General features: G+C 56.6%; 4 protein-coding genes across 6 annotated transcripts in view; 3 read left to right on the forward strand and 1 right to left on the reverse strand.

Annotated features, from left to right (window-relative positions):
* The first annotated feature begins 65 nt into the window (after positions 1–65).
* Positions 66–4,343, forward strand: NICN1 (nicolin 1, tubulin polyglutamylase complex subunit). The gene is made up of 6 exons (XM_036877652.2): positions 66–330; positions 1,470–1,646; positions 1,900–2,013; positions 2,441–2,509; positions 2,821–2,925; positions 3,000–4,343. Exons 1-6 carry the CDS (start codon positions 199–201, stop codon positions 3,039–3,041), a joined length of 639 nt encoding a protein of 212 aa, XP_036733547.2. The 5' UTR covers positions 66–198; the 3' UTR covers positions 3,042–4,343.
* Positions 4,344–4,533: 190 nt separating this feature from the next.
* Positions 4,534–9,360, forward strand: AMT (aminomethyltransferase). The gene is made up of 9 exons (XM_036877650.2): positions 4,534–4,794; positions 4,893–5,060; positions 5,539–5,619; positions 6,399–6,530; positions 6,860–6,938; positions 7,237–7,382; positions 7,466–7,646; positions 8,000–8,155; positions 8,240–9,360. Exons 1-9 carry the CDS (start codon positions 4,708–4,710, stop codon positions 8,431–8,433), a joined length of 1,224 nt encoding a protein of 407 aa, XP_036733545.2. The 5' UTR covers positions 4,534–4,707; the 3' UTR covers positions 8,434–9,360.
* A 76-nt stretch (positions 9,361–9,436) lies between these two features.
* On the reverse strand, positions 9,437–12,677 carry TCTA (T cell leukemia translocation altered). Of its 2 annotated transcripts, none has more exons than XM_036877653.2 (3): positions 12,236–12,677; positions 11,830–11,932; positions 9,437–10,784 (listed from the first exon to the last, which is right to left on the reverse strand). In XM_036877653.2, exons 1-3 carry the CDS (start codon positions 12,456–12,458, stop codon positions 10,742–10,744), a joined length of 369 nt encoding a protein of 122 aa, XP_036733548.2. In that variant the 5' UTR covers positions 12,459–12,677; the 3' UTR covers positions 9,437–10,741. The 2 variants fall into 2 exon arrangements, with proteins under 2 accessions (XP_036733548.2, XP_036733549.2); XM_036877654.2 differs by having other exon boundaries at positions 11,830–11,884; positions 12,236–12,673.
* Positions 12,678–12,876: 199 nt separating this feature from the next.
* RHOA (ras homolog family member A) overlaps positions 12,877–16,324 on the forward strand; it is a 60,105-nt gene continuing 56,657 nt past the window's right edge. The window contains exon 1 of one of the 2 annotated variants that reach the window (XM_036877790.2): positions 12,877–13,082. The gene's annotated coding sequence lies outside the window, so the exon portion shown is untranslated. The remainder of the gene's footprint in view (positions 13,083–16,324) is intronic. The other variant, XM_036877791.2, reaches the window with a different exon arrangement.

Genomic DNA, 16,324 nt, shown 5'->3' on the forward strand with positions numbered 1-16,324 from the left:
CGCTTCCGGAGCCGGCGGGCCTGCGCCGATTGGCTGGCGCGGCGCTTCCGGCTCCCGGCCGGCCGTGTGCCTGTTACTGGCTGGGCCGGCGGAGCGCTGGGCATCGCGGGAGTTGTGGTTCCGGGGCTCGGCCGGGGCGCCGGGAGGGGCCGGGATCCGCGGCTGCAGGCGCCAGCCCTCGTCGCGGCCGCTGGCACCATGTCCGGAGTGTTGGTGCCCTGCCACGTGAAAGGCACCGTGGCCCTGCAGGTGGGCGACGTGCGGACCTCCCAGGGCCGGCCTGGCGTGCTGGTCCTCGATGTCACCTTCCCCAGCGTCGCGCCCTTCGAGGTGAGCCAGCCCCGTGGGCGCGACCGCGGCCCCTGGGCGGGGCTGACCGGGGAAGGCGGGCGCGGCCCAGGTGTTCCGTCTTTTAGCAACGGCCTCTGTTGTGCGCTTGTGCTTGTGACTCAAGACCCTTTATCCCTTCCATGAACTGAACTGTACTTCCTAGAACAGCATCCTGGCCTGTGCTCGGCTGCATCCTTCCCCCACGGCCGGGGCAGCGCAGGCACAGCCGGGACAGTAGGCTAGGTGCTGGAGATACACTTGGGAACCAAACAGATGAGAAGTCATTCTGTCCCTGGCCACTGTCTGGGGATCATAACACAATGAGATTTCCCCAGACTTGCCACCGCCCAATCCTGTAGCCCCTGCTGGAGGTCGGGCTCAGCTCATCCTCATTAGCATCTTCCCAGTGGCTCCAGTTTCCCATCCCCAGTTGCCCATCCATATCTGCTGGCAGAGTGACTCTACAGGACCTCAGCACAGAGGACACGGTCCACTTCCTAACGTCCTGGCACACAGGGCCACTCTGCCCTGTCGTCCTCTCCACCCCTCGCTTTGTCCTGCAGTGTGTGGCTCTTCTCCAAGCTGCTCCTTACTGTAAGCTGGGAATTGTCCTTAGAGGGCGCAATCCCTGGAAGTCCTGATTCAGTTGGTCTGGAGTGGAGCCTCCACACCTGTATTATAACAAGACAAAAACAAACTTCCTTGGTGATTCTGATGAGTGTTGGGTGGACTGCTGTGGCCAGGCCAAATCCCTCACTGTCTGGGGGTGTGCCAGGTTCTCCCAGCCTCTGGTCCTCTCTTGTCTGTGCTACTTTTACATTCTGTGCTTTTGCCAGTCCACTTGGTGGACTCTTCCTCCTTCAGGCCTCATCTGTACATTTTCTGCTTCTTTCAGAGTTAGGGCTCTGACTGCTGGCAGCATCATGGACATGTGGCAGGATCTGCAGCCTTGCATGACCTGTTTTTGTTTAGATTGTGAGCTCTTCTAGGACAATAAAATTGTCTTTAGGCCCCAGAGGATGCTTGGAATGGTAGTTGGAAGAAGAGTACATTTCCAAGTGGAGGAGCAGTTGGAACCTTTGAGCCTCTCAGGCCCTGAGTCTGGGTCTTATTTGTCTTGGGGGATGTGTGCACTCTAGTTGCAGGAGATCATGTTTAAGAATTACTACACAGCCTTTTTGAGCATCCGTGTTCGCCAGCACAGCTCCATGCATACCCCGGCCAAATGGGTGACCTGCCTGCGGGACTACCGCCTGATGCCCGACCCGCACAGGGAGGAGGGGGCCCAGGAGCACGTGTCGCTGTTCAAGCACCAGGTCAGCTGGGGCTCAGCTAGCCAGGGCAGCCCAGATGGGGGCTCACAGGGGGTCTGGGGATTGGGCCCAGATACCAGTGGGAAGAGGGGCAAGGCTGGCCTGGGCCGTGTCTCTTTGGCAAGTACCTTAGAGAGATTACTGCTCTGTCCTCCCCCAAAGCCTGGGGAGGCAGCATGTTGGCTCATTGCTGGCTGGGAGGCTCGTGGGCAGTGAGTGGGGCCTTGCTGCATCCCTGTGTGTGTGTATTTCTCAGATGCTGTGTGACATGGCCAGAGTACAGGAGCTGCGCCTGATTCTGCGACAGCCGTCGCCACTGTGGCTGTCTTTCACAGTGGAGGAACTTCAGATTTACCAGCAGGGACCCAAGGTCAGTGACGAGCTCAGACCTGCTGTCTGGTCTTTCCCCAAGAGGCTCCTAGCTATTGCTAGGAGAACTGGGGGTGGAGTAGGAACAGGTGGGTAAGATGGGGACACTTCATGGAAGTTAGCCAGGTGGGGATGCTGGAAGCTCATGATGAGAGGTGAGGCTATGTCCCCAGATCTTGTGACTTTTGTGGTGACCTGCATCTGTCAGATGGGGCATTCAGGTGCTGGGAGAGACCTCTGTTCCTTGTGTTCCTGGGGTGTGCTTCTGCTAACAGAAGAGCTTAGGTAGTCTGATAGCCCGTTGCACCCCTGAACCGGGTTTTCCGAGTGTCTGAGGCTCAGAGGTCTTTCTGGTTCTGAGACCTTGGAATCTGGTCCCGGGGCCCTCCCGCCCTGTCTCCTCAGGGCAGTGTGCCTTCGCTTTGCAGAGCCCCTCCGTGACCTTCCCCCAGTGGCTCTCCCACCCAGGGCCTTGTGAGCAGCCTGCTCCCCTTGAGGTAAGCCTTCAGCCTTCTCCTGTCCAGCACCGGCCGCGGTGGGCCCCTTTCTGTACAACTCAGGACTGAACCCCGGGCCCTTGGTTCACTCTGTCATCTTCCTCTCGGGTGCTCCATGGGATTTGAGGCATCTGCGTGGGGCTGGCCCGCCTTCTGCACATCAGGCCACAACCTCCTGGTTCACAAGTCACATGGGGATGCTACTGGTCTCAGCTGGAGGGCCCCTTAGCCCAGCGCGGCCTCTCCAGAGCTCTAAGGGAGGGGGCTGCTGGGAAGAGACCCATGGCCACTGACCCCTCCTTCTGGAGCAGGGTCTCCCAGACCCCAACAGGGTATCCTCTGAGGTGCAGCAGCTGTGGGCACTGACGGAGATGATCCGGGCCAGCCACACCTCCACGAGGATCGGCCGCTTTGATGTGAGTGATCACTTCCCTCTGCTTGGCTCTTGTTGCCCTGAGTGGGTCAGATCTCATGGTCTCTTCTGTTGCAGGTAGATGGCTGTTACGACCTGAACTTGCTCTCCTACACCTGAGCCATGGCTGGTAGAAGAAAGTTGGCCTTTGGTGCCCGCCCAGGCCTTGTTTGGGCCACCAGAGGCCGAAGTACTTTCCCTGTGCATTCCGAGTATTGTCTGCTTGCCCATTCTGTCTGGGCCACATTCACAGATTCAGGATTCTTGGGGACTCACAGTGTTGCTTCAGCATGAGATCCCAGCTGGGGTGCATTCTGTCCTTACCTGACTGCCAGTCCGAAACCACTTCTTTTCCTACCCTAAAGACACTCCAGTTCTACTAAGAGTCCAGGGTGCCCTCTGTGCCTCCTGCCAGCGAGCACACTCCTCTGTCTTCTGCTTGCCCTCCTGCCTCCCCGGGTGCAGTGGGCTGACTGACCTGGGGACTGGCTTTATCTAGCCTTGGAAGGCTGCAGCAGCTGGGCACTCACACTTTGGAGGCGCGAGGGGGGAGCAGGAGCCCCAGTTCTTCTGCGCCCCCTAGTGGTCTTTCCCTTAGCGTTATGCCCACGGAAAGAAGTTCCCTCTAAACTCTTCTGCTGCCTGCCTAGGGAGCAGAGCTGTGGACTGGGGCAGCCGTGGTCCCTTGGTCCCTGGGGTGGCCCCTGGATGGTGTCCAGATGGTGTGTCCGTCCGGCCTGGGCAGGTGCCTCTGCTGAGGCCAGGGCTTAGAATGAGTCCTGTGACCTGTTTGTCATCTGACACAGCCCAGAGCAGACCTTTGTCCCTTGTCCCAGCCAGCCCCCTTCCAGGTCGTGCTCAGTGTGACGGGGGCTCACCCTGGCAGGAGCCAGTCCAGGGCAAGAGTCTGGCTGGTGTCTTGTCCTCTGTGGCCCAGGCCAGTCGCTCTATAAGGCAGGTTGCTCTTCCTTCTGAGAGAATCCTCCTTTTTGTTTTGTCGGGGCTTTGCCCCTGGGGGCTCTTACGAGGCAGTACTGCAACTTGTGTTGGACCTGGTGTCTGTGTGGCTCAGAGGCTTTGTAGGGGAAGGTCAGCACCTGCTGCTGCTCTCACGTGTCAGAGCTCTCGCACGTGGCGTCTCTGCCTGCTGGGTCACTTACCTAGCTCCAGCCTTTGCTAGAAGGGTATTGACCACAGTCATGTGCTCAGGGAGTGGGCAACCCCTGGGGTAGCAGAGACCACGCTTCATTCATAGCTGTGTCCCCAGCACTCAGCCGAGGGCCTCGTGTGCAGCGAGATCAATAAAAACTTGTGGAATGCAAGAGTGTGCTGGCTGCCTGTGTCTGCCCAGGGGGAGCTGGAGACCCTCACAGGAGGCCAGGTTTCTGTTGTGCTCTGCCTGCCAGCTGGCACAATCCTCCTGCGTCCATCTCCCCTCATTTGACCTTAAACTCCTGAAGGCATGAATGCGAGATTCTGACCTTTTAGCCTTTTGCAGAACTTCGACCCTTTGGAGGCAGGGCAGTCCGCAGGGGGAGGTCCGGCCCCCAGCTATGATTCTGATTAGCCTAACAGGCTGGGACAGCCCAGTCTGCCCTCGTCAGCCGCAAGTGCCTGGGGCTGATTCCCTGCTGCTGTAAAGCCCTGCCTGCCCTAGGGGCTGCCTGCCCTCTTCTGATCTCCCTGTGGGAGAGGGATTGGCCGGAGCAGGGCCTGGACTACATCTCCCAATGTGCTTGGCGGACTGGCGGCTTCTGTGCGCCGGCTGCGCCCATTGGGAGCAACAATGCAGTGGGCGATGAGCATGGTAGCCCGTCTGGCCTTGCGGCAGCCGGCACTCCCCTCCCTAAGCCGTCCGCTTGGTTGCACACAGGTGGGATAGAGGGTTCTGGGGGATGGTGCCCCAGCTTCGAGGGGGCTGAGGGAGGGAGGGGGCTGGGGCCTTGGTAGCACTAGCCTGGCTGCCTGCAGGATGTGCCCCGCAGGACACCACTCTATGACTTCCATCTGGCCCACGGCGGGAAGATGGTGGCGTTCGCCGGCTGGAGTCTGCCAGTCCAGTACCGGGACCGCCACGTTGAGTCACACCTGCACACACGCCAGCACTGCTCGCTCTTTGACGTGTCCCACATGCTGCAGGTGAGCCGGGGCGGCACACCGGCCGCCAGACCAGGGCTTTTCTGTTCACAGTGGTGCGGCCCTGGGCTGTCTGCTGAGAGCTGGGCTCCAAGGGCCGCCCTTCCAGGTTTCAGACTGTGGCCACCGGGACCATTAACTCAGGGTCTGATCCTCTCCTATCTCCCCAGCCTGTGCAAATTCAGTGGCATTCCCTCTGTCCTGGCTATCAGTTTGGCAAAGTGGGTATTTCAGGAAGGTGCTGGGTCCTCTCAGGCTCCTGAAACCGCCCCCAACCCCGACCCCGCACCCATTCATTCCCTCTGATATTGGCAGATGTGGAGGAATCAGAACGTGGGGCCCCTCCCATCTGCAGAACCACAAACCTGGTCTGGCACTTGGACTGGGCGGGACTGTGCAGTGAGTGGGTGGTGGGGAGGTTGCAGGGGTCCTCCCGACTGAAGCTCTCGCAGCGGCCTGGGGCTTTGGATCTCTTTCCCAGACCAAGATATTTGGTCGCGACCGAGTGAAGCTGATGGAGAGTCTAGTGGTTGGAGATATTGCAGAGCTAAGGCCAAACCAGGTGGGCCCCTCTTCTACTTCTGCTCAGTGGGTGTTCATCCCTGCTTCGTGCTTGGGGGGCAGAGCCATCAATCAGACACAGGCCTGCAGTCTTGGTGGACAGAGTGCCCAAGTCACGTCCTCACCCAGCCATCTGCAGAGAAGGGCCTGTCCCATCCTCACTGTGCCAGGTGGGAGGTCAGAAACTCAGTTCATGCCCTGTTTTGTGACCATCCATGCTGCTGAAACCCTTGCAATTGAAAGTATAGTCCCTAAATTAGCAGCCTCCTCACTGTCTAGAAGCTAGTTAGAAATACACTTCTGGGCTCTGCCCCAGACCTGCTGAATCAGAGCCTGCACTTTAACAAGACCCCCAGTAGATTCAGGTGGCCTCTGAACCCCAGGCTCTTCGTCCATTGGGTGGGGAGGCTGAGGCCACCCTCACAGTATTTTGTGGGTATTGCTGTAGAGCCTGTGGGATCATCAAGACGGCCTTGGAAGCTTCTGTCCTTGGGGCACTGGCTGAGTTGCCCAGGTCTGGGTAGGACGGGAGTGCAGAGGCCCCCCAGATCAGGGAGGTCCTCCGAGGTGGGGAAGGGGTGAAAACATTCTTAGTTGTAAGGGTCAAACCCCTGGGCTTGGGCAGGGACCCGGGCTGACCCAGCCCTGCCCCTTGCACATGCCTGGGCCTGTTCATGAGGGTTCATGAGTCTGTGTGGCTGAGTGGGGCTGGGCTGTGTCTGACTCACTTGACCTTGGTCTGTGGGACCTGGAGGCGAAGATGCTCCACTTTGGTGCTAGGGGGCGCTGTCGCTATTTACCAATGAGGCTGGAGGCATCTTAGATGACTTGATCGTGACCAACACCTCTGAGGGGCACCTGTACGTGGTGTCCAACGCTGGCTGCCGGGACAAGGACTTGGCCCTCATGCAGGTACGCCCCTGTGCTCCAGGCCCCCCATCTTCTGGTTCACAGGGCAGCACCCCCCGTTGCCTAGCACAGACTGGGCACACTTCCTGGGCATGGGAGAGTGGGGAGGGTGGGGAGGCGAAGCCGAGCCTGGCCTGAGTGAGCCTCTTGGCGAGGGTGCAGGGCTGGGATCTGGCGTTAGAGCTGGCGGACCTGGGCTTGGTCACCCTACTGTTTAGTAGTTAGTCGACCTTGCCAGGTGGGAACAGCCTGCTCTGTCCAGCTCCGCAGCACCCGGCCTCTGCTAGGTGCTCAGTGAGTGGTCCTAGAAGCTGATGTGGTGTTTCTTTCAGGACAAGATCCAGGAGCTTCAGAACATGGGCTGTGACGTGGGCCTGGAGGTGGTAGATAATGCTCTGCTAGCCCTGCAAGGTGAGTGGGCCAGGCTGGGGCTGGAGCTGACTCGCCTTCCTGGCTTCTTTGACTGCTTGGCACAAAGGCCATACCAGGAGGAAGGTGTGGATGCTGTGGTGTTTGGGTGCTGTAACTATGAATTCTAAATTCTCCCTTCACCTGCCACAAGGCTCTGTGAGCTGCAGGCAAGAGCAACTTCCAGCATCTGCAGAGTAGGACTTGCTCAGGGCTTGTTCTGGTCCCCAAGTAAGGGCTGTGGTCTGGCTTTGAGGGGCACTGGGACCTGGACATGTGGTCACTGACTCCCTGGGCCCAGGCCCCACTGCAGCCCAGGTACTTCAGGCTGGCGTGGCAGGCGACCTGAGGAAACTCCCCTTCATGGCCAGCGCTGTGATGGAGGTGTTCGGTGTGTCTGGCTGCCGCGTGACCCGCTGTGGCTACACAGGAGAGGATGGCGTGGAGGTATGTTAAGAAGTGGGTGCGGGGCAGTGCAGGGCACAGGGCTCTGGGGCCAGCTGCCTCCCACTTTCTGGTGTCCCATGCAGATCTCCGTGCCAGCAGCAGAGGCAGTCAGCCTGGCCACAGCTCTGCTGGAAAACCCGGAGGTGAAGCTGGCAGGGCTGGCAGCCCGGGACAGCCTGCGCCTGGAGGCAGGTCTCTGCCTGTATGGGAGTGACATCGGTGAACACACGACGCCTGTGGAAGGCAGCCTCAGCTGGACGCTGGGTAAACTGGTTGAGCACTCAGAGGGGGTCCTGAGGGCCAGAGTGGCCCTTTATGAGACCAGTCAGCCCGTGACAGCTCCTAAGTCTGGAGCATGTGACTCAATCTCTCCGAGCCTCCATTTCCTGAAGGTGCCACTGTGGCTTTGCCCACGGGGTGCTGAGGGCCCTGAGCAGGCTGAGTGGGCAGCACGGCCTCCATGACCAGGGGGCAGGTGGCCCATGGGTAGCTGACTGCCCCGAGGGGAGGAAGGGGACTGTGGTGCTGTGCAGGTATGCCTTGGGGTCCTTGTTGCTGGGGCCTCCCATAGCCAGGGTTACCGGGACCAAGTGCCAGTCTGGTGTGCTGTGCTCCAGGGAAGCGCCGCCGAGCCGCCATGGACTTCCCTGGAGCTGCGGTCATCGTCCCCCAGCTGAAGGGCATGGTGCCACGAAGGCGTGTGGGCCTGGTGTGTGAGGGGGCTCCTGTGCGGGCACACAGCCCCATCCTGAGCGTGGAGGGTGCCGTGATTGGTAGGTGGAGGGGCAGAGGGACAGCCTGGCCTTCTGGGATGCAGGGCTGGCGGGCAGGCCTGACGCACAGCCTCTGCTGCACAGGTGCTGTGACCAGTGGCTGCCCCTCGCCCTGTCTGAAGAAGAATGTGGCGATGGGGTATGTGCCCCGTGAATATAGTCAGCCAGGCACCCCGCTGCTGGTGGAGGTGCGGCGGAAGCAGCAGATAGCTGTGGTCAGCAAGATGCCCTTTGTGCCCACCAACTATTACACCCTCAAGGGAGGACACCTTGGGTAGTGGTCTCAGGAGCCTTGCCCTGGGGGGCTTTCTTCAAGGGGTGAGTCAGGAAGCCAAGGCAGAACACAGTGGCTGGGGCTGGCTCCGGGAGTCCGGCTGACCCACTCCCCCTCAACCTCTGTCACTGCAGCTTCAGGCCCCCGTTTCTGAGCCGTGGGCCGGGTCGTTCAGTGTCCTGCTCCAGCCACTCTGACCTGCTGGAGGGCCGGGGGAAACGCCAGGCCTGGCTCCTCTCCCTTCCCCTCTGCCAGGTGCTGGCTGTGGAGAGAAGGCTCCCCTTTAGGGGAGGGTAAACCCTGCCCAACCTACCTCACAATTCCTCATACTCCCAAGAGTTTTTACCCTGAGCAGTGCCAACTATGCCAACTACCTGTTCCAGTTTATTTTCCACAAATGCAGCCTGCTGCCTCTCACTGGGCAGGATGGATTCTGACTTGCAGAGGGCAGGCCTAGCACAGTGACTGTCCCTGTGGGTGAACTTGGGCATGGCTGAGGGGTACAGACTCACTTTTCCACATTCCAAGTGGGACCAGCCTGCTGCCCACCAGCAGGCCGACCATGCCAGCCAGGCTCAGCAACTGTTTGCAGCCCCAAAGCTGTTGTGTTTGCAGGGCAGCTTGGCCTCTTCTAGGACCTTCCATATGCTGGCTGACCTTTGCCCCTGGGCCCATTTCTGGATTCCACTGACTCCTAAATATTAAATGGGTTTCCTTCCTTCTTGCTCACCAGAGGCTCTTCATTATCTTTGTCCACAAGGTTCCCAGGGAGCCCACCCAACACCTGCCTTGATGGCCTCTGAACAGGCTTGAAGGGGCTCTTCTGAAGAGGGGCAGGTCTGTAAGAACTAATGGGCCTCGTGACCTTGTGGGGAGCTGGCGTCACCCCTCCATCCCAGCAAGTTGTCGGATTCTGGGTACGCAGGGGCAGCGGTCCCTGGGTGGTCCCTCTCTGGTTTCTCCTGTGCACACACACACCCTTGTCCTGTGAATGATCACACGGCTGGTGCACTTGGATGTTTAATGAGCCACATCCTTAGTTGAGCCTGGAGCAAAACAGGAGACCTGATTCTGTGTGGTGGCGTCAGTGGGTAGGCCTGGGGCTGCAGAGCCATCATCCTGCCAGCCAGAAGGTATCTCTGGGGTAGGTGCACGTCGGCTGCAAGTGCAGCCAAGGTAGGGCTGCCGGGCGGACAGGAGACATCTAAGGGCGTGGAGGGACTGCCCCGAGGTAGCTGGCAGCCTGGCTGGAGGCGGGTCCAGGGCCACACTGCTCTCTGGGTGTGGCCTTTGCCACCACACCTTTGGAAGCTCCCCTGGCCCAATGTAGAAGTGGCAGGCCTGCTTAGCCTATGGCGCTTCCCTGCTCCCTGTTGAGGGTTCTTGGGGGCCGAGAGGATGCCAGTGGGCAGTTGCTGAGCTGTGGACTCTTAGGATGAGATGCCTGTGCTTCCAGGACAAGATGGGAAGTGATGAGGCTACAGGCCACGGTAGGGCTGCTCCACACCAACTGCACAGTACCTCCCTGTGAGGGGTGAGGTGCCAACCCACAACCCCATGGACACTCAGGTGGTGGGGGTGGGAGGCCACTTCCAGGGCTCAGCCTCTTTCAAGCACCCACACTACAATCTGAGAAGGATCGAGGTTGTATGAGTTCAGTGCTTATTAAGGACAACTGGGTAGCCTGGCTTCAGCCTGTCGAGCTGAGGAGGGGCCAGGGAGGTGGGTCTGGTGCCTCCATGTCTGCATGGTGCCAGCTTCCCCATCTGATACTTGAATGGCTAGCTAAGGAACCAGAGAGCGTAAGGCTGTGTCGAGGCAAGGATTCCCTGGCTCTCTGCCAACAGAACAAAACCAAAGACATTCAGGAAACCCAGGGCTTAGGGGAAGAGACTTCCCATACACATCCCAGAGCTGGTTCAACTCAGGCTTCGTCTCAGAGGGGCAGATCTCTAGGGTCACATCCCAGGGGGTTGGGCAGAGGGACAGGAAAAAACTAAGACAGAAAATGGACTGTTGGCCTCCAGGCCCCAGAGGCACCTCCTGAGCTGATGGACCCCTGAGAGGAGAAGCACGCCTTCTTGCCTTCAGACGCCCAGATCAGGGTGGAGGCAGACGTTACTGGCCCAGTGCCTGGGGCGGCTTCAAGCGAGGCCAAGGGCCCTGGAAACCCAGCGCTGCAGCACCGGGGTGCTCCCTGCTCCCAGTCCTGGCCCTCCTGCAGCTGTCGCTGGGGTCTGGGCAGCAGCAGAGCCAAGTGAGGGAGCCAGCAGACCTGGTGATGTCCCTGGAGACCCCTCTGCTGCTTTCCCTTATTCTCTGTGGGTTTTGAGAGGTTCATTCGCTGCTGTTTCCCTGAAAGTGAGAGAGAGAGAAGGAAGAGGGGTTACTTCATGGGCACCACAACAGTCCTGAGACTGATTCCCCAGCCCCTTCTTGGGGCCTGAGCTGGGCTCAGTAAGGCTACACAACCATCTGGGCCTTGCTGCGAGCTGCCACAGCCCACAGCAGGCTGCCACCTTTGGGCCTCCTGCCACCCTGCAGACTTGTTCTTCCTCCTCGTGTTGATGCTCCCACCTTTCCCCAGGTGCCCAAGACAGAAACCTGGGCAGTGGCAGACCACCTGACTGGCCTCTGTCCTCTCTGTGGGGCCCCTCTATCTACTTGCCATGAATCAGGCAGTTATAAAGGCAAATTAGATCAGGCCATGGCCTTGCTGAGTCCTTTAATAGCCTCCTGAGACCTGAGTAGGGGTTTGTGGGTCCCTCCACACTTCCATGTTTGAGCCCCAGTGTCACAGCCTTGTCTCTCCTCCTATTGTTTGATCTTGCCTCTAGGCCTTCTGTCCATTCTCTGTCTACTACAGCTTACCACCCCCCAGCCTCTGTCTTCAGCTTAGGTAGAAACCTTTGGGAGAAACCTCTGACCTGCACTGCTGCTTTCCCCATTTAAACCTCTGACTCCCCCTGTGAGCAGGCCCTGGGTTGTCCTGGTTCTCTGGAGCTGGCGTAGTCTCTGCCGTACGGTAGGAACTTGCAGATTAGCTAAGTTGATGCCCTGATAAGTGAGTTCATGTTTTACAGAGGAAGAGGCTGACCCTGATGAGGTCTGTCAGTGCAGTAAGGACAAGAGCTGCCTCTCCAGCTAAGGGGTTTGTAGTGGAGTGGAATCCAACAGGCTTGTCACCTCATCTCTGAAACTGCGAAAACAACATCACCCACTCCACAGGTGCTGAACAGCATACTGATCTCCACCTGCAGATCTTGTTGAGCTTGCTGCCAATGCCGCTGAGCTGGTGGACTTCTTACCCTGAGAACACCCATCCCCCATCCCTGTCCCCAGCACAAGAGTGTCGTCTGCCTGCAAAGCAGGGGGTTACAGTGGGAACAGACTGACTCACCATGACGGGAAACGCGTGGAGCCATCAGGGGTGGATCCATTCTGGCCGCCCAGACCTGGGGGCAGGAACACATCCAGAGCTGCAGCAGGCTGGGGGTGGGGATCTGGGCGGGCATCAGCCGAGGTCGAGTTAGAGAGGCCGGTGGTATTGTTAGGTGGTAAGTGTGGTGGGGGCCTTAAGGGACCAGTTGTTTGATAGGGGTTCAAAGGGACAGTGACATGTGATGGGTGGACTCGGTGGGGGTTGTGGCGTGAAACGGCATGTTGGCATGGGTCAGCGTACAGTGTTAGGTTGTGATGAGGTTCTTAGGGGACCAGTGGTAGTGGTGGCGGCTGTGCGGGGCCCCAGGGTATTGTCCGCCGGGGGCGGCCGCGACCGGCCCACAGAGGTCGATGGGAAGCCTCACCTGGGCGGTGATAAAGCCCGGTCACCGTGCTCCCGTAGAACCCCCACGCCAGCTGGATGCCCAGAAGACTTAACACGAGCCACAGCAGCAGCAGCTTGAAGAGGGTCACGCGCATATCCTGCGCCTCCCACTCCCGAAGGAAGTCGCTGCCCAGGGCGCCCAGCGCGCCCAGCACTGTAGCGGGCAGAGCCTGCAAGGTCTGCCCAGACCAAGGGGTTGCCATAGCCGGCCGGCGCCCCGCCCGTCTGTCCCTGCAGCCCCCACTGCGCAGGTGTCCGGTGTTCCGGGGCCAGGCCCGCTAGTGCGCACGCGTAAACCCGGGCAGGGAGCGCCTGCCTCGCATGCGCGAAGAGTTGGCAGTTTGGGGCGGAGAATTACAACTGCGCACGCGCTGCCAGCCTTACTCTGTGTCCTTAAAGGATGAGTGAGTCGAGAGGCATAAAATAGCAACCAGGACTTTTATAGCCCCAGAGTTCCCGTGATGCCCCACGCGGCCGCATTGATTGGTTAAGTGCCTGGCTTGCAGGGCGTGGAAGCGCTCCTGAGCAATCATGGCTGAGCTGGGAGTGCGCGCGCGCGCGCGGGGCCGCGAAGGGCCGGCTTGAGCGCGCTGGGCACACGAGGGCGCGCACGTCGCTCCCCGCCCTCCCGCCGCCGCCGCCGCCGCCGCCGCCACCGCCGCCGCCCGCCCGCGCTCGCTCGCGCTCCCCGCCGGCCGCCTGCCGTCTTCCGTCGGTTTTCTCGGTAGTCCGCCGCCGCCCCCTCAGCCCGCCGCCCGGCTCTGAGCTCGCAACTCGCGGACCGGCGTCCTCGGCGCGGAGAGCCGGACTTGGAGTCGCCGCCTGAGGTGAGCCAGCGGGTTCCCTCCTGGCGCCGCGACGCCGCGGCCCGCCCGCCCGGCACTCTTCCGGCCGCCGCCCGCTGCCGCGCCCCACCTGCTGCTCCGGGCGGCCGCTCGCCGCCCGCGAAGGCCCCGGAAGCGGCGGCGGCCTCCGCGCCCCTGCCCCCGCCTGGGTCCGGCGCTCCCCCCGGGCGCCGGGTTGGAAACGGGAGAAACTCCGCGCAACTCCATTTTGGCCTCACCGTTCAGTGCAGCGCGGGTCGCCGTTCCCCGCCCCCCCACCGGGTGGAGTCCCCTTAGGTTTGGGGTAGATGGTCTCATAACGCAGGCTTCTGGGAGATTGTGGAAGTAGGGTACGCTGTTGAAATCCTAGGCTAGGATTCTTCGGTATTGAAAGGAAGGGAATTTCCACTTGAAAAGAACATTTCTCACGATTTAAATTATGTTGCATCAGGAGAGAGTACTGATTTGCAATTTTGCTTGGTCTAAGTTGCCACCTCGATCGGGAACCACCTAAACGTCTGTCCTTGCTTACCGACTGGACCCAGTTACGGGTCGTCTTCATTAAACGGCACTGTTTGCACTCACATTGATTTGGTCAGAACCACATTTCGTAGTTTATGGTGGAAAATTGGCGTCCTCTTTGCCTCGGAATTGGTCCGCTTGTGTTTTCTAATGGTCCTGATTTAATTTTTACCTCCGTTGGTGACTTGTTTGGTTGGTTGTGTGTTTAAGACAGTTTGAGTTTGAAGTAAATGTTTCTTGCAGGTGTATAATCACACTGTAGTCCTACCTCCCAGATCTGAGGGGGGAAAAGTTCTCTAAAATGTCGTATGCGGTGAGAATTTTTCAGCCACTTAGTGTCACACACCCAGCCATTGCATGGTTGTCACTTTAGACATGGATCATCAGTTGGAGATACTGTTTTGCACATCTGGCCAAGTGACATTAGGCTGAAAGTACAAGACTGGTTCGTAATTGTAAAGGATAACTTACTGAAGGTTCTCTTTTGATAAGTCATCTTGAGATGTAACATAGACTTGTAGAGCACTGGTGGCTCTTGGGGACTTAACAATATGTAAGATGGAACTTGCTTTGAATCAAGGTCTAGTCCTAGTAGCTAGCCTCTGTTCTAAGAATCTGTCCTGGAGAGACGAAGACAATAAGAATCCACCGACTTTTCCATAGATCCAGAATTTTAGACCTAAGGAATCTTCAGGACTTACAGACCATCCCTGTTTGCAGAAGAGGAACCTGAGTCCCAGAGGCTTAAATAAATTCCCAGGGTACTATGTCTAGTCAGGGGCAGGCCAGAACTATTTTCTCTGCAAGGTTTTCTCCATGTACCCCAGTGTGCTTCCAGTCAGATAAAATTCAGGACTTATAACTTATTCCAGTGTTTCCTCCTTTTATTTATTGCTGATTTTATATAGAGAGCATCTGAAAAGTACATTTTTCCATGCACTTTTCAGATGCTCTGAAAATGGGTAGTGCAACAGCAGTTGATTAAAATAGTAAATGAATATACAGGGACTCTGCCTGGCCTAGTCCTGCCTTTAGGTGTTCGGGTCTTTGCGAGGCACCAACTTCTTCCACAGGGAGGCCCAGACTCCCCTGCTTCAAATCCAACATAATAAAGTCAGGCTAAGATGTTTTTAGGTGACGGTAGGCCCTTTTGACTGTTGATTTGAGGTGGGGTGGGGAGAAACTGCATGTATCAAGCAAACAGGTCCCTGTATACATGTATATATGATAGTGGTTTTGCTGGAGCATTTTCCTAGTCCTGATTCCCATTTTATCAGTAGCTCTTCTCAAAGTTTATCCAGGTCATGTGGGAGTGTAAATTATTAGGAGAGTGAAAACAGGTAGATCTTCAGGTGTTTCCTGTCCATGGCGTGGAGTCCAAGCAGAGGTGGGTGGAGGAGGTGGGTTGCTACCTTGGGTCTTAATTGTCCTAGAGCTGAGAGGTTTATGTTAACTCGGTTAGAAGAAAGACTGATATTTCAGCCTTTAAGAAAACAAATGTGAGCTTGCCGGGCTTCTACAGACAGCACCTTGGGTTTAATTGCATTATGGCTGCTAATGGTTAATGATAGCAATAAGTGATATGTAATCACTGGATTTTAATCACATATTTGTAGTTTTAAAAGGTCCCTAGAAGTATTTCGTCTTCCTTTACCGCTTAGTTTATTTTATCCCTTTATAAAGGGCCAGTGGAATTGGTTTGCACATTACACATTTTACACATCAAAGAACTAAAATTTAAGGTTATATTAATGTGTCTTGCTATACTCTCCTGTTGGGGGACTTGCTCACTGTTAAGTACTTATGAGATTAATAAATTAAAATTTCTAAGTTTAAAGCTTAGTTATTACTGTAAAATTCTTTAAGTGTTTCTATTTCAAGTGACTCATTTTTAAAGCTGTGGTGCAGTAGTAGTAAGCGAAGGCCTTTGTATACGCATAATTATGGTAGTCACGTGACTGACCAGCTAGGCATAGAAGCTGCTCACTCTGGGTGTTGGTCCGAGTTTATTGGTACTTCCTCTAGATGATTCTGAATAACTTTTATAGTTAATAATCATCAAAATAGGAGATACACTCTTAAATTGAGCCTTTTTACAGTTTGTACCAAATTGAGCTTAACTTTTTTTTTGAAGAGCATGGGTAAATATGTTTAAGCATATTTACTAAATATTCAAGTAAAGGGATCTAAATATTCAAGTAAAGGGAAAGAGGAGAACATAGGTAGTCGGTGAAATAAGTTTGGAGTGGACTGGACCGAAGGGAAAAGTGGGAGGTAAAATGAATTAGAGAAGTGGGCAGGGGCCAGATCATGCAGGGCACTGAGGACATGGGGAGCACCTTGGGTTCTGAGATGAGAAAGCAGGAGAATGTGATTTGATATTAAACAACTAGAATTGCTCACCAAGAATAAACGCTAATCATTTCTGACAAAACTATCTGAAGGATATCCTAATATTAATAATTTCCTTGACTAATGACTTAAACCTGTGTTTTGGAAGTGCTTGATATTCTGAAGTCGTCTTGCAGCCTGTAACTCTTCTCTAATACCTGTATTAAAAAGGAAATGTTTGATGAAGCAAGTCATTTAAAAGTTCATGGTAGTCGAGGTGCTAAGGATACAGGTGTTCACTGTAAAGTTAGTTTCATTTTGTGCTTGAAAATTTTTATAATGTTGGGAAGTTAATTTACATAGGATTCATCTGCTTTTGATTTTTCCTTTAA

Source organism: Manis pentadactyla, chromosome 1, assembly GCF_030020395.1.
Source record: "Manis pentadactyla isolate mManPen7 chromosome 1, mManPen7.hap1, whole genome shotgun sequence".
Lineage (NCBI taxonomy): Eukaryota > Metazoa > Chordata > Mammalia > Pholidota > Manidae > Manis > Manis pentadactyla.

What these genes read in the sequence shown, in the direction of transcription:
- TCTA (XM_036877653.2), bottom strand. Translation starts at nt 12,458, where the DNA reads ATGGCAACCCCTTGGTCTGGGCAGACCTTGCAGGCTCTGCCCGCTACA. An exon ending in CGGGCTTTATCACCGCCCAG is followed by an intron (nt 11,933 to 12,235) that starts GTGAGGCTTCCC and finishes ATGCCCGCCCAG; the next exon opens with ATCCCCACCCCCAGCCTGCT. An exon ending in TCCACGCGTTTCCCGTCATG is followed by an intron (nt 10,785 to 11,829) that starts GTGAGTCAGTCT and finishes TCTCACTTTCAG; the next exon opens with GGAAACAGCAGCGAATGAAC.
- NICN1 (XM_036877652.2), top strand. Translation starts at nt 199, where the DNA reads ATGTCCGGAGTGTTGGTGCCCTGCCACGTGAAAGGCACCGTGGCCCTG. An exon ending in TTTACCAGCAGGGACCCAAG is followed by an intron (nt 2,014 to 2,440) that starts GTCAGTGACGAG and finishes TTCGCTTTGCAG; the next exon opens with AGCCCCTCCGTGACCTTCCC. An exon ending in AGCAGCCTGCTCCCCTTGAG is followed by an intron (nt 2,510 to 2,820) that starts GTAAGCCTTCAG and finishes CTTCTGGAGCAG; the next exon opens with GGTCTCCCAGACCCCAACAG.
- AMT (XM_036877650.2), top strand. Translation starts at nt 4,708, where the DNA reads ATGCAGTGGGCGATGAGCATGGTAGCCCGTCTGGCCTTGCGGCAGCCG. An exon ending in ACGTGTCCCACATGCTGCAG is followed by an intron (nt 5,061 to 5,538) that starts GTGAGCCGGGGC and finishes TCTCTTTCCCAG; the next exon opens with ACCAAGATATTTGGTCGCGA. An exon ending in AGGACTTGGCCCTCATGCAG is followed by an intron (nt 6,531 to 6,859) that starts GTACGCCCCTGT and finishes TGTTTCTTTCAG; the next exon opens with GACAAGATCCAGGAGCTTCA.